At 35.8% G+C, this 15,237-nt stretch overlaps 1 protein-coding gene across 1 annotated transcript in view; it reads left to right on the forward strand.

Moving 5' to 3' along the window:
* POLR2B (RNA polymerase II subunit B) overlaps positions 1-15,237 on the forward strand; it is a 39,372-nt gene that overhangs the window by 8,705 nt on the left and 15,430 nt on the right. The window contains exons 3-9 of the mRNA XM_001362418.4: positions 8,722-8,872; positions 10,648-10,760; positions 11,702-11,921; positions 12,353-12,511; positions 12,880-13,044; positions 14,495-14,691; positions 14,906-15,025. Of these exons, the coding sequence (XP_001362455.1) occupies positions 8,722-8,872; positions 10,648-10,760; positions 11,702-11,921; positions 12,353-12,511; positions 12,880-13,044; positions 14,495-14,691; positions 14,906-15,025 (1,125 nt within the window). The remainder of the gene's footprint in view (positions 1-8,721; positions 8,873-10,647; positions 10,761-11,701; positions 11,922-12,352; positions 12,512-12,879; positions 13,045-14,494; positions 14,692-14,905; positions 15,026-15,237) is intronic.

Raw genomic sequence — 15,237 nt, forward strand, 5'->3', positions numbered from 1 at the left:
GTTTGTACAAAAACTTTAATTTGATGTAATCAAAGTTATTTTACATTTTGTGATTTTTCTCTAGCTCTTGCTTGGTTTTAAAATCTTTCCTTTCTCAAAGATCTGACATGTATACTATTCTGTGTTCACCTAATTTGCTTATAGTTTCCTTCTTTATATTCAAGTCATTCACCCATTCTGCGTTTATCTTGGTGTCGGGCGTGAGATGTTGATCCAAACCTCATCTCTCCCATACTGTCTTCCAATTTTCCCAGTAGTTTTTATTAAATAGTTGATTTGGTTCCAAAAGCTGGGATCTTTGGGTTTATCATAAACTGTCTTGCTGAGGTCACTTACCTCAAGTCTATTCCACTGATCTTCCTTTCTGTCTCTTAGCCAGTACCAAATTGTTTTGATGACCATTGCTTTATAGTATAGTTTGAGATCTGGGACTGCAAGGACCCCTTCCTTTGCATTTTTTTTTCATGATTTCCCTGGATATCCTTGATCTTTTGTTCTTCCAAATGAACTTTGTTATGGTTTTTTTCTTATTCAGTAAAAAAGTTTTTTGGTAGTTCAATGGGTATGGCATTAAATAAGTAAATTAATTGGGGTAGGATTGTCATTTTTCTTTTGTTAGCTCATCCTATCCATGAGCAATCGATGTTTTTCCAATTATTTAGATCTAGTTTTAATTGTGTGGAGAGTGTTTTGTAGTTGTGTTCATATAGTTTCTGTGTTTGTCTCGGCAGATAGATTCCTAAATATTTTATATTTGGGTTGGAGATATATAGAAATGCTGATGACTTATGTGGGTTTATTTTGTGATCCTGCAACTTTGCTAAAATTGTTGATTGTTTCGACTAGCTTTTTGGTTGATTCTCTAGAATTCTTTAAGTAGACCATATCATCTGGAAAGAGTGATAGCTTGGTCTCCTCATTGTCTATTTTAATACCTTCAATTTCTTTTTCTTCTCTAATTGCTGCTGATAGTGTTTCTAGTAGTGTTAAATAATAGAGGTGATAATGGGCATCCTTGTTTCACTCCTGATCTTATTGGGAAGGCTTCTAGTTTATCCCCATTGCAGATGATGTTTGCTGCTGGTTTTAGATATATACTGTTTATTATTTTTTGGAAAGGCCCTTCTATTCTTATGCTTCCTAGTGTTTTCAATAGGAATAGGTGTTGTGTTTTGTCAAAGGCTTTTTCTGCATCTATTGAGATAATCATGTGATTTTTGTCAGTTTGCTTGTTCATATGTGTGTATGGTTTTCCTAATATTGAACCATCCTTGCATTCCTGGTATAAATCCTACCTGGTCATAGTGAATAACTCTTGTGATCACTTGCTGGAGTCTTTTTGTTAGTATCCTATTTAAGATTTTTGCATCTATGTTCATTAAGGTGAATAGTCTGTAGTTTTCTTTCTCTGTTTTTAACCTGCCTGGCTTTGGAATCAGTACCCAATTTGTGTCATAAAAGGAATTTGTTAGAACTCCTTCTTTGCTTGTTCTGTCAAATAGTTTGTATAATATTGGGATTAGTTGTTCTTTGAATGTTTGATAGAATTCATTTGTGAATTGATCTGGTCCTGGGGATTTTTTCTTAGGGAGCTTTTTGATGTCTTGTTCAATTTCTTTTTTTGATATGGGGTTGTTTAGGTATTCTATTTCTTCCTCTGTTCGTCAAGGCAATTTATATTTTTGTAAATATTCAATCATATCACTTAGATTGCCATATTTATTGCCTTATAATTGGGCGTAATAGTTTTTAATGATTGCCTTAATTTCCTCTTCATTAGAGGTGAGGTCTCCCTTTTCATCTTGGATTCTGTCAATTTGGTTTTCTTCTTTCCTTTTTTAAATTAGATTGACCAGTACTTTGTATATTTTATTTGTTTTTTTCAAAGTACCAGATTCTAGTCTTATTTATTAAATCAATAGTTCTTTGACTTTCAATTTTACTAATTTCTCCTTTGATTTTTAGGATCTTTAATTTAGTCTTCATCTGAGGATTTTTAATTTGTTCACTTTTTAGTTTTTTAATTTGCATGCCCAATTCATTGACCTCTGCCCTTTCTAATTTGTTAATATATGAACTCAAGGATATAAATTTCCCCTTGTATACTGCTTTGGTTGTACCCCATAGATTTTGAAAGGATGTCTCATCATTGTCTTTCTTCAATTCTTAAATGAAATTATTAATTGCTTCTATGATTTGTTCTTTAACTGATTTTAGAAAATTGTATTATTTAATTTCCAATTAATTTTTGATTTGCCTCTCCCTGTACCCTTACTAATTATTATTTTCATTGCATTGCGGTCTGAGAAGGTAGCATTTATTATTTCTGCTCTTTTGTACTTGTTTGCAATGTTTTTATGCCCTAGTACATGGTCAGTCTTTGTGAATGTACCATGTGCTGCTGAAAAGAAGGTGTATTCCTTTTTGTCCCTATTTATTTTTCTCCATGTGTCTACTAACTCTAATTTTTCTAAGATTTCATTCATTTCCCTTACTTCTTTCTTATTTATTTTTTGGTTTAATTTATCTAGTTCTGATAGGGGGAGGTTCAGGTCTCCCACTAGTATAGTTTTTCTATCTATTTCATTCTTGTGTTCCTCTAATTTCTCTTTTAGAAACTTGGATGCTATGCCATTTGGTGCATACATGTTGAGTACTGATATTTCCTCATTGTCTATACTGCCTTTTATCAGGATGTAATTACCTTCCCTATCTTTTTTGACTAGATCTATTTTTACCTTGGCTTTGTCAGATATCATGATTGGGGCTCCTGCCTTTTTTTTTTTTCCTTCAGTTGATGCCCAATAGATTTGGCTGCATCCTCTTACTTTTACCCTATGTGTGTCTACCTTTCTCATGTGTTTCTTGTAGACAGCATTTGGTAGGGTTTTGGTTTCTAATCCACTCTGCTATTCGCTTGTGTATTATGAGTGAGTTCATTTCATTCATATTCAGAGTTATGATTACCAGCTGTGTATTTCCCAGCATTTTGATTTCTAATTCTAATCCTGCCTTTTCTTCTTTCACTATTTCCTTCTACACCAGTGTTTTGTTTTTAATCAGTCCCCCTAATTCCCACCCTTATTTTACTTCCCTTTCTACCTCTCTCCCTTCTTATTCCCTTCTTGTTTTCTTTACAGTCTTTTTAAACTACCCCCTACCCTCTCTCTCCTTTGTATTGCTTTCCTCCCCACCAGTCCGTTTGTTAACCTATTTCTCTATAGGGTGCAAATCAAGTCTCTGCCTCAATGGATTGGATTGTTCTTCCCTCTTTGGGTCAATTTCAATACACGTATTAGTTGAGTATTTCCCGTCTCCATCCTTTTTACCCTTCCAGTGTATTGATGTTCTCTCCCCTCCCGCTATGTGCTTCTTTGTGGCATATAAATTTACCCCGTTTTGTTTCTTTTCCCATTTCTCTTAGTATTAACCTTTTTTTAAAACTTTAGTTGTGTATATCTATATATGTATTTGTGTATATATACACACACACACATATATTTATGCGCATATATATATATATCTAATATATATATTTATGTCTTGGCATTTCATCCTATACAGTTTGTCACTGTTCCCTCTAAGTATAATTCCTCTAGATATCATCCCAGGTGATAATAACAATTTTTAAGAGTTACCAATGACCTCTTTTCTTATATATATTTTAACTTACTGGGTCTCTTAAAAAAAGTTTTTTTTGTTTTTTTTCTCTCTTTTTTTAATTACATTTTGAGGATTCTCTTGACTTCTGTGTTTGGGCATCAAATTTTCTGTTCAGTTCTGGTCTTTTCTTTACAAATGCTTGGAATTCTTCTATTTTATTAAATGACCATACTTTCCCCTGTAAGAATGTAGTCAGTTTTTGTGGGTAGTTGATTCTTGACTGTAGACCTAGTTTGCTTGCTTTCTGGAATATCATATTCAATGCCTTTTGGTCCTTCAGTGTAGATGCAGCCAGATCCTATGATATCCTCACTGTAGTTCTGTGGTATCTGAATGACTTCTTAGCAGCTTGCAATATTTTTTTCCTTGGTCTGATAGTTCTTGAATTTGGCTATAACATTCCTGGGTGTTGTCAGTTGGGGATTAAGTACAAGAGGTGATCTGTGGATTCTTTCAATCTCCAACTTTTCCCTCTTGTTCTAGAATATCGGGACAGTTTTCTTGGATAATTTCCTGTAGTATTATGTCCAGCCTTTTTCTTTTGTCATGGTCTTCCAGTAGACTAATGATTCTTATGTTGTCTCTCTTGGAATGATTTTCTAAATCTTCTGTTTTGTGAATGAGGTACTTCATATTTTCCTCAATTTTTTCATTCTTTTGAATTTGTTTCATAGTGTCCTGCTGCCTTGTGAAGTTGCTTGCTTCTAATTGTTGTATTCTGGTTTTTAAAGACTGCATTTCATCCCTGGCTTTTTGGTCATCCTCTTTCTGGTCTGATTTTCTTTGGAGGTCATCTTTCATCTCCTTTGCCTAATTTTCAAGCTGATTAATTTTGGCTTTCAAGACTCTTTTTTGTTTCCAAATGACTTATCTTGCTTTTTAAGTTTTTTTCCCAGTTGTCTTCAGCCTCTCTTAATTGTGTTTTGAATTGTATTTTGTGTTCTTTCAAAGCCTATATCCAATTTGCTGGGGTTTCTGTTTGTTTGCTTGGTGTTCCTTCATCTTTCTCTGTTCCATTTGCTTTTCTTTCATTGCCTGGATAAAAGCTGTCCATTGTAATTTCTTTTTTCTTTTTCTGTTGTTTACTCCTATTCACCCCTTTTTTACCCCTTTTAGTTGCCTGCTTTGTTGCTCCTCTTATTATGTGTTGGATCTGTAGGTTTGGGCTTTTCTGTCAGCTTTCACCCATGGAGCTTTGTCAGCAAAAGTCTCAGTGCTGTCTTTGGGGGAGGGGTGTTGGAGCTTGAGCTTCTTGGCCCTCTGAGGGCTAGATGAGATTTAAGTCCAGCTGAGTTGAATTTATGGAGCTGGATGTGCCCTGAGGCCAAAACCTGGGTGAAGGGGGTAGGGGGGGGGGCTCGATATGGAGTGTCTCCACTGGTGTTACTAGGCTGCTGTAACTAGGCTGCCTAATTTGCTCTTCTTCTCTAACTGCTTCCCCACCACCTATGTTAGATGCTCCGAACTTGGCACAGCTTTGCCCACAAAGTACTCCCTCCAAAGTAGCACCCTTGCCAGCCCAGAGGTTCCAGACACTGTTGGAGGCTTAGGGCTCTAGGTGGGGGAAGTGTCCTGAGACCTTCCTTCTTCCTTTCACTTAAACCCCAGTGTTCCAGAATTCAGGGTTTTGGGGGGCATACCTTTTCTGTTGAGTCTGCCTGAGGGTTCCTTTGCTCTGTCCTATTGTTAGGTCTAGTTTTCAGTCCCCTAGGGGCATTTAGTTATTAATCAGTATGGAAGGGCCTTCAGAGGTCTGAACTTTTGCTGCCTCTAAGCTGCCATCTTGATCCACCTCCCTCATTTTTCCAGCTTTTAAAGAAAGGGGAAAAATCCTCCCTTTTCATTTGTTTCACTGCTCACTCTGTTTCTTGCCATTTACAGAGCTCTCTTTTCTCTTAAAATCTGAAGCCATTGTAGAGTTTCATATTCTAAAATTAATTAATTAAATTAATTAAGAAAGAATATTTTTCCATGGTTACATGATTCATGTTCTTCCCCCCTTCCACCTTCTTCCTGTAGCCAATGAGAAATTCCACGGGGTTTTACATGTATCATTGATCAAGACCTATTTCCATATTATTAATATTTGCAGTAGGATGATTGCTTAGAGTGTACATCCCCAATCATATCCCCATTGACCCATATGATTAAGCAGTTGTTTTTCTTCTGTTTCTACTCCCACAGTTTTTTCTCTGGATATAGATGAGTTCCTTATTCTAGATTGTTTTTTGCTAGAGTTCCTCTCTGCTTTCTATGCCCTCTTCATCATTCCTGTCTTCTTGGAAAGATACAGGGCTTTCAAGTAGTAGATGGAACTGAGGAATGAGGAAGCCCATGTCTTTCTCCCCAAACCATAAAACAAGAATGTATTTTTGATATCTCATATTGGAATTTCAATCACAATATTCTTCAGAAACATTGTTTTGAAATTGAAATAGATTTCCTAGTTTAATACCTCAGCTATATTATAGACTTAGTAAGCTTTTTTTTTGGTTGGCTTTAGAACTTAACTAACTTTTGTTTCTGGAGAGAAAGCAATCCAAATTCTGACTAAGTGAGAAACTTTGGAATACAACTCATTCGTGAAATGAACAAAGACGACTTTGTTACAAAACCTTGTGCTTCTTTTCTTTCCATTCCTACTGTCACCTGTTTATTTCAGACTTTCATTACCTCTTTTCTGGAATGTGGCAACATCTAATTGTTCTTCCTGACTCCTTGTTCTAAATCATCTAGCACAGCTTTGCCAAAGTTGTGATCATGCCATCTCCCTATATGAAAACCTCCATTGAGTTACCTATTATCTACCAAGTAAAGGCCAAGGCCTTAGTCATAGACCTGGCAGTCAAAGCTGTTCACACTCTGGGTCTAGTTTACCTTTTAAAGCTTATCTTATACTCTTCCCTTTCACATATAATTATTTTCTTAAGAAAATTTACAGCTTATTCTTTAAGAATTCTTCATGTCCTTTCCTGCCTATGTACATTTTCTTATGTAGGCTCCTCCCTGTATTTGAACCCCACCCCCACTCTAGCCCCATGCCTTTTTCAAGGCCCAATTCAAATTCGTTCCCCTGTGGAGCTTTTCCAGATGCTCTAGAAAAGATAGTTGTTGTTGTTCTCCTCTTTTTCTCCCCTTCATCTGTCCTAGCAGTTGGTATGTTTCTTATGTACTTAATCTTCTTTTTATTTGTATACATCTTACCTTAATTGTAAGCTCTGTGAGGGCAGGAAGCAAAGTTCTTCTTAGTACTTGCTAGTTCCTAGTACATTGCCATGCTAGACAACTAGGTTTGGCAGTGAGAGGACCTGGGTCCTGTCACTTTCCTTATCTGTAAAACGAGGGCATTTGAACTAAATTAAATTACCTCTAAGATTTATTCCAGCTTGGAATCTCTAGTCTTGGCAGTCCACTTGATCTATGTTTATTGAATTTTTATTTTAATGACACCACGTAATTGTGGTTTGCTAGATCCATGTTTGTTGGATTTTCATGTTAATGACACTGCATAATTATGTTTTCCAGTGCTTCTCTGTACAAGTTTTCTCACAGCCTCTTGTCCATGACTAATTCCTTCAAAATTCCTCGTTTATTTGGGGAGAAGACAAACACATGAAATGCCTTCTGTTTTTCCCTGTCTGCTCTTTCCCTTTTTACAAGTCTTTGATCATGCTGTGCCCCTTTTCTTGGGAATTCATCAATTTAGATGACTTTAACACTTATTTCTTTGCAGATTACTTGGCAATTTCCTTGTTTCATTTTGATCCCTCACTTAAGTTCTAGCCCTGCTACACCAGCTACTGCTATAGATGCTTCACTTGGCTAATCTGCTTTCACTTCAAACTCAACAAAACAGCATTCCCCCAAACTAAGCTTAGAATCATTCCCTTTTTCTCATTCCCTCTTTTCCTTGCTGAGAACTAGTTTATTTCTGTTAATGGCATTACGTTCTCTCTTGTCTGCTACCCTAGAAATTTGCAATATATTTTTTTTAAACCTTTACCTTCTGTCTTAGAATCAATACTGTGTATTGGTTCCAAGGCAGAAGAATGGTAAGGGCTAAGCAATGAGGGTTAAGTGACTTGCCCAGGGTCACATGGCTAGGAAGGGTCCAAGGCCAGATTTGAACCCAGGACTTCCCGTCTCGAGGCCTAGCTCTCAATCCATTGAGCCTCCCCGTTGCCACCTTATAATCATTTTTGACCCTCCCTTTCCTTTATTCTTTTTTAGTCACCTTGTCCTGACATTTCTTCTTTGAAATGCTTCCCCATTCTTATTGCTAACGCCTTACTCTCCAGGCCTTTATCACCTCGAGCTTAGGCTGCTATAGCTGCTTCTTAGCTGTGGTTTCTTACTCCATTCTCTTTCTCATAAAAATCTATTTGGCAATGGTTCTGTTTGACTAATTTTCCTAAAGTCCTGCTTTTTCTATCACTCTTCTGCTCAGGACCTTCTGGGGAATCTCTGTTACCCATAGAAAAAGGTCAGTCTGACATGCATCATGGTCAGTCTGACATGCATCATCCATCCTGTAGTTCAGAGTTTAAACTGTTTAATTGACCTTATGTCCCAGTTCCCACTGCCCCCTTAGCTTTAACTGTCCATTTTATTATGGCTGGTTGTGTGTTTCCACATATATCTTTGATTATTATGTTTTTTCCTTCCCATTTTTCAGTATACACTCACAACCTTCTCTGATTGGTTTGTCTCTGACTAAGCTAGCTCAAGTTGATTCTCTTCCTTCACTGAAATCATATATTACTTACTGTTTGTACCCTGACGCGGTGCTTAATTTTATTATCATCATTGATAATATGCTATCTTGTAGTTTCTAATATTAATATACTGTAAATATTGTCTCCTTCTCCCCAATAGATGTAAGCTCAGGGACATAGACATGTCATTTTTTTTTTTGCTATCCCATAGTGTGTGCATTGCTCTGTACAAAGTAGGTGTTCCTTTGATAGTTGTTGACTAGAATGATAACCCAAAAATTAAAGACATCAATGAAAACATTCTTATATTATACTTGAATTTAATCTTTGAACTTTTTTTCAGTTCCTATTTTGATGAGAAAGGTTTGGTACGACAACAGTTAGATTCTTTTGATGAGTTCATTCAGATGTCTGTGCAGAGAATTGTGGAGGATGCCCCACCTATAGATTTACAAGCTGAAGCTCAGCATGCTACTGGAGAAGTTGAAGAACCGGTAAGAGATTCTATATGACACCTGAAGTAGCTTCTGTTTTTTGCAGTTTCATGCCTTTCATGACTTAAAGACAAATAGCATAATATATAGTTTTAATGGATTTTTATTTAGAAATATATACAACCATCTTCATTACATTACAATTGAAGGGGTTTGTGCATTTGTGCAGATAGTAAAAATAATTTCTTTTCATTGTAGAGTCCATTTGTGACTTTACCTCTTAATTATATCTCGGTTATGTTAATATTAAAGTGAATTTATTTACCCCAATGAAAAAGCAAGGTGATTTGAAAAGGTATTATGTTGTGTGATGAGAAATAGTAGTCTGTAGTGAAACTGTTAGGTAATAATGTTCTGAGCTCTGGAGGTAACCCTTGGAACAAAAAGGAAGGGAGAGATGACTAGTTGGCTCAAGTGTTAAATGTCCTAGCATTAATTTCCAGGCTTCCAAGCTATAACCCATCCTGGTTTCCCTGACTTCTGGCAATCTGCCTGGCATCTTGGCCGTTATTCCTGAATTTCAGATGTAAAAAGAATCATTAGGTTCATTTTTTTTTTTAAGAGCATGGGATCAGAATCACAGGACTCAGTTAACTGCTTCATCTTCAGGATCATGATATGGATAGCTTAAATACATTATTGCTAGTGAAGAAACAGTGCAACAGACAGTATTTTCAAGTTAGTCAGAAATCTTCATTTGTGCTTTACTTCTGAATTTTAAAGAAGCTTGTGAGTCTAAAATTATAAATATAGAATGTCTACACTGACTTTTCAGGTCCCAGACAATTGCTTACCATATTGACGATATAAAGAATTTGATACTAATAACTAGTTTTCTTTAAGGCTAATTTAATACTTTAGGGCTTATGAAGCACTTTACATGTACCATCTCATCTATCTTCAGAACAATCTATTTTCCTTTGAGAAGTTCAGTGACTTGCTAAATGAGGCAGGGTTTGATTTTAGGTGTTTCTGACTCTTTAAGTCCAACATTGTCGACTGCATCACATTGACTCACCTTGCTGAGCTGAGCTGCCTGCGATTGAAAGCTGAAGGAAAAGGATTCTGTGAGATCGGAGAGAGTGTGGTTGCCCACTGACCTAATTAAATTATATTGGCAATAGGCAATGGCTCATTGAAACTTTTATTTAAAAAATGGGATAATGGCTTGATTTGAATTTGTTATAATTAAAGTTCTCTTGAGAGACTGATTTTTTGGTAAGAATACCAGTTTATTGGTTATATCAGTTTTTTGGGTAGGCCAGCATCATAACCAGTAAAGTGACATGTCACTGGCCCTCTTGAATGAACTGAGACCCCAAATCTTGGTCAGGTAGCTTAATAAATAGAGTTTTAGGAGCTCTTTATTTAGCAACTCTTTGGAATATCCCAAGAAATCTCTGATTGGTGATTATCAAATTAAGAGGTAATCTATCAATCTATCAACCCCTCTACATCTTCATGTAATGGGGAACATGTCCACAGGAAAAGAATCCTTGTTCCCTTTGTTTATTAACTAAATTCTGTTAAAAAGGAAGGCATTGTTTGGGATTGTTAAAGACAAAGAAAATGCTAACAGCAGTAGATTGGCTGGAATCTCTGACTCAGACTCCATTCACTGGAATACACAATAATTTTCCCTAGTATATAGGAATTTGGAGCCTTTCTTTTTTAGGGCTTTGATATGAGAATTAATATGGTATGTAAAAAGTACAGTAATGCATTCTATGTAAAATAAGTTCTCATGAGTTTGATATATTTTTGTCTGATTTCAGCCTCGATATCTGCTGAAGTTTGAACAGATTTATCTCTCCAAGCCTACTCACTGGGAAAGAGATGGTGCTCCTTCACCTATGATGCCAAATGAAGCCAGATTGAGAAATCTCACGTAAGAGACCTTTCTTTACAGTTGGCGGTTGAGGTCTGGCCTTTTAAGACATGGGCAGGTCACATAATCCCTTGCAGCCTCAGGGAATTCATTCAGAAGTCATGTTGTGTACTGTGTATAGTACCTCACAGGGTGGTGAGGAAAACACTTTGTGAACTGTAAAGCATTCCTATATTAATAAACTATTAATTAAAGGTTGATACTCTTTTAATTTAAGTAAGGACTAATAATTAGGGAATACCTGACCTATGTGAAAATATTTTCTTTGTTTATTGATGTCTTTTGTTTTCATAGTACATTCATTTGCAAATGTCATATACCCCCATCCATTCTATAAGCCTTCCCTTGCAAAAATAAGTGTTTCTATATAGCACTTAAGATTTGTAAGACCTTTTCTACATATTATGTTATTTGATCCTTACAACAATTCCATTAGGTAGGTTCCGACATCTCTATTTTATAGATCTCCTATTGAGGCTGAAAGTTTTAAGTGACTTGCCTACGATTAGATAATAAACATTTATTAAGAACCTTCCATGTGCTAGGAACTGTGACAATGCTGGGGGTACAAAGAAGTCCCTGTTCTCTAGGAGATCACAGTCTAATGGGGGGTGGGAGGGCGAGGCAGATAATGAGGGAAGTTTTGAATTCAGATCTTCCTGATTCCAAGTCCAATATGCCATCTCCTGAGTTATCAGCTCCCCCTTTCTCCACTCCCCCTGGCATTCATATAGCATTAAAATGGTTGATCCTCAAGACAATCCCACAATCAATGCAGTGTTGGAACTGAGATTAGGAGTTGTGGAGCTAGTGTCTGAGATAGCATTTGGCTCAGGTCTTCACCTAGAGTCAGGTACTCTGTCCATGACACCACTAGCTACCTTTGTAACATTGAAAAAGCTAAAAAGATGATAAAATTCACTTTGATTTTATTTTCAAAGGTATTCTGCTCCTCTTTATGTGGACATCACGAAAACAGTTATTAAAGAGGGAGAAGAACAGCTTCAGACACAGCATCAAAAAACATTTATAGGAAAAATTCCAATTATGCTTCGTTCAACATACTGTCTATTAAATGGTTTAACTGACCGTGATCTCTGTGAATTAAATGAATGCCCTCTTGATCCTGGTGGCTATTTCATTATTAATGGATCAGAAAAGGTAAAATGAGTAATTCTTATTAAAAATAGCATTGATATGTATTCAAAGTGACAAATAAGTTAAAATTGGGAAAATGTAGCATAATGCAGGTAGTGGTATTGGAATCTTGGGGGAGGTGGGAAATTTGGCTGCTAGAATTTAAATTTGTTTAAAATTTTGCCTTGGTCTAGAAAATACATCAGTTATTCAAAACTTATGCTTCTACAGTCTGCCTAGAGTTTCATATAACTTGAGGATTTCAAGGCTTAATCTTGCAATAAAATCTTTTAGTAATTTTAGAATAAAGGGAACTAAAACCATTAATAGCACTCTTTTTCTATATTGTATTATCAGACTGAACATGCAAATTTGTATGCTTATTTTTTCTCTATTAGGGATTTTAATTTATTTTGTGGTTAAATTTTAGGATTTTTTTACCTTTTTCTATATAGGTTCTGATTGCCCAAGAGAAAATGGCAACAAATACGGTTTATGTGTTTGCCAAAAAAGATTCCAAGTATGCCTATACAGGAGAATGTAGATCTTGCCTGGAAAATTCTTCCCGACCCACAAGTACTATCTGGGTTAGCATGCTTGCAAGAGGAGGACAGGTATTAATCAGAAGTCACTCCTGGCTTAACACCAAGTTAATATTTGTTTCTTGCTTCCTAATCTACTTTCTCTCAACTTTCTGGGCACATTTCTTTTTCATTCCGCCTTACCCCACAGAAAGTTAGAACCAGAGTTCATTGTTGTTCCATCTGAGGGAGCCTTGGTGGGGAAGGGTTGTGTAAGGCTGTGGGAGTTTTGTTTCGTTTGAACGCTGGTAACCCAAATGTGAAAACTGTGAGACTAGTCTTTAAATGTTTACTCTTTGTGTGGAAGGTGTGCCTGTGAAATGAAGAGAGTGAAATGATAAAAAAATTTTATTTGAGGAATATTTATGTGCTTTTGTGTGTGGTATTTATTTCTTTTGTAGGGTGCAAAAAAGAGCGCAATTGGTCAGCGCATTGTAGCTACTTTGCCATACATCAAGCAAGAAGTTCCCATTATCATTGTATTCCGAGCATTAGGTTTTGTGTCTGATAGAGACATTTTAGAACACATTATTTATGATTTTGAAGATCCAGAAATGATGGAAATGGTATGTAAAAGTCAAATCAATTTGCTTATTTAGTCTTATTTTTAGGAAAGTTGTAGAAACCACTTTAAACATGAATGAATGCTCAGGCATTAGGTGGTTTTTGACTAATTTTGACTAACCTTAATTTTCTATTTAATTGAAGGTTTCTAGTGAATCTTCAGTTCGTTTCAGCCCTCATTGCTGAAAATATTTCTAAAATTCCCTAGTTTATATTCCTCTGAATATAAACAGTGAGAAAAACAGTAAAATAATCATTATTTAACCTTTTTTTGATGACTGATTCTTTATTTTTATGTTCACCTCCAAAACCAATTAATTAATTAATTAAGGGCATTTTGCCATGGTTAGATGATTCTCCCCCCCACCCCATAGCCAATAAGCAATTCAAATAGCATTGTATTATATTATTAGCATTATAAATATTAATCATTATATAATAATGTTGGTATACAAAACAAATACTTAGTTATTTGTTAAATTGAATGTGCACTAATCATAGAACATAGCTGATGGCAAAAGAAGAATTCAAGAGTGGTGGAATGTTGTCATTTTGTAGCTGCTGGCCTTGCTCTCCTGTCTTGGAAGATATATCCAACCCTAGGACCTTGCCCAATTAAAATAAAATGCACTTAATTTAGAAACTGGACAACTGTCTTAGTTGCTTAGTGGATAAAGTGTTGGGCCTGAAGTCAGAAAGACTCATCTTCCTGAGTTCAAATTGGGCCTCAGACACTTACTAGTTGTCTGACCATGGCCAAGTCACTTTTAGTCTCAGTTCTTCATCTGTAAAATGAGCTAGAGAAAGAAGTGGCAAAACCACTCCAGTGACTTTGACAAGAAAACCTCAAATGAGGCAGAGCGAAATGACTGAACAACAATTTAGAATTGTTGTAACATCGATGGTATAGAAAACATACTTAACTTTTTAAATTTTTTAAAAATTTCTTGAAAATCTTTATTTTACCACTTCTTGTTGAAAGTTTTTTTTTTTTTTAAGTACAGCTCTTGGGGGACAGCTGGGTAGCTCAGTGGATTAAGAGCCACGCCTAGAGATGGGAGGTCCTAGGTTCAAATCTGGCCTCAGACACTTCCTAGCTGTGTGACCCTGAGCAAGTCACTTAACCTACATTGCCTAGCCCTTGCCACTCTTCTGCCTTGGAACCAATACACAGTATTGATTCCAAGATGGAAGGTAAGAGTTAAAAAAAAAAAAAGTACAGCATTTGATACTTTTCAAGGAAATATTTAGTTGTTGAAAAATTTCAAAGAACTTGGATTTCCATAGTCCTATCCATTTATCTAATTGATTTTATGATTTACTGTATATTTTCAAGTATTGAATAGATTTAGTAAGAATATTGAATAAAGAATAAACTGAGTCTTACGGTCTTATTTGGAATATAGGGTGTTGAATTGAAAGTAATTATTGTTTTAATATTTTAATATATAGGTTAAACCTTCTTTAGATGAAGCTTTTGTCATCCAGGAACAGAATGTTGCACTTAATTTTATTGGCTCACGAGGAGCAAAACCTGGTGTAACTAAGGAGAAAAGAATTAAATATGCAAAAGAAGTTTTACAAAAAGAAATGCTTCCTCATGTTGGTGTCAGTGACTTTTGTGAAACAAAAAAAGCCTACTTTTTGGGGTATGTTTTTTTGTTTTGTTTTGAATACTTTGCTCTATAAGAAAGCATTTTTTGTTCTGAGTGAAAAATGTTCAATTGAACTTTCACTTTGTTTCTTTAAAAGATGTGAACTTTATAATTTAGAAACAATGGTTTTATCTTGGGGTAAATGCTTCCCATGTTCTCATACCCTGAAAAAAAAGAGAAAGAAACCTGGGGTTCTTTTTGTTTTTAGGTATATGGTTCACAGATTACTTCTGGCTGCTCTTGGAAGAAGGGAATTGGATGACAGAGATCACTATGGAAATAAGAGACTGGATCTAGCTGGTCCACTACTTGCATTCTTGTTTAGAGGGTAAGAATTATAGAACAAACTACTGGATTAGATGAGTCATGACATAGGAGCAAAACTGTTTTGATAGTTTTATGGAAAGCACAGAAACACAGGCACCTGTTCTGTGTGTGTGTGTGTGTGTGTGGTGGTAATTCATTCAAGGGTATATTAATTTTACCATTGCTTTTTGTGTGCTTGGTCAGATATTTGACATGGGAGTATATGATAAATAT

This window comes from Monodelphis domestica, chromosome 6 (genome assembly GCF_027887165.1).
Source record: "Monodelphis domestica isolate mMonDom1 chromosome 6, mMonDom1.pri, whole genome shotgun sequence".
Taxonomy (NCBI): domain Eukaryota; kingdom Metazoa; phylum Chordata; class Mammalia; order Didelphimorphia; family Didelphidae; genus Monodelphis; species Monodelphis domestica.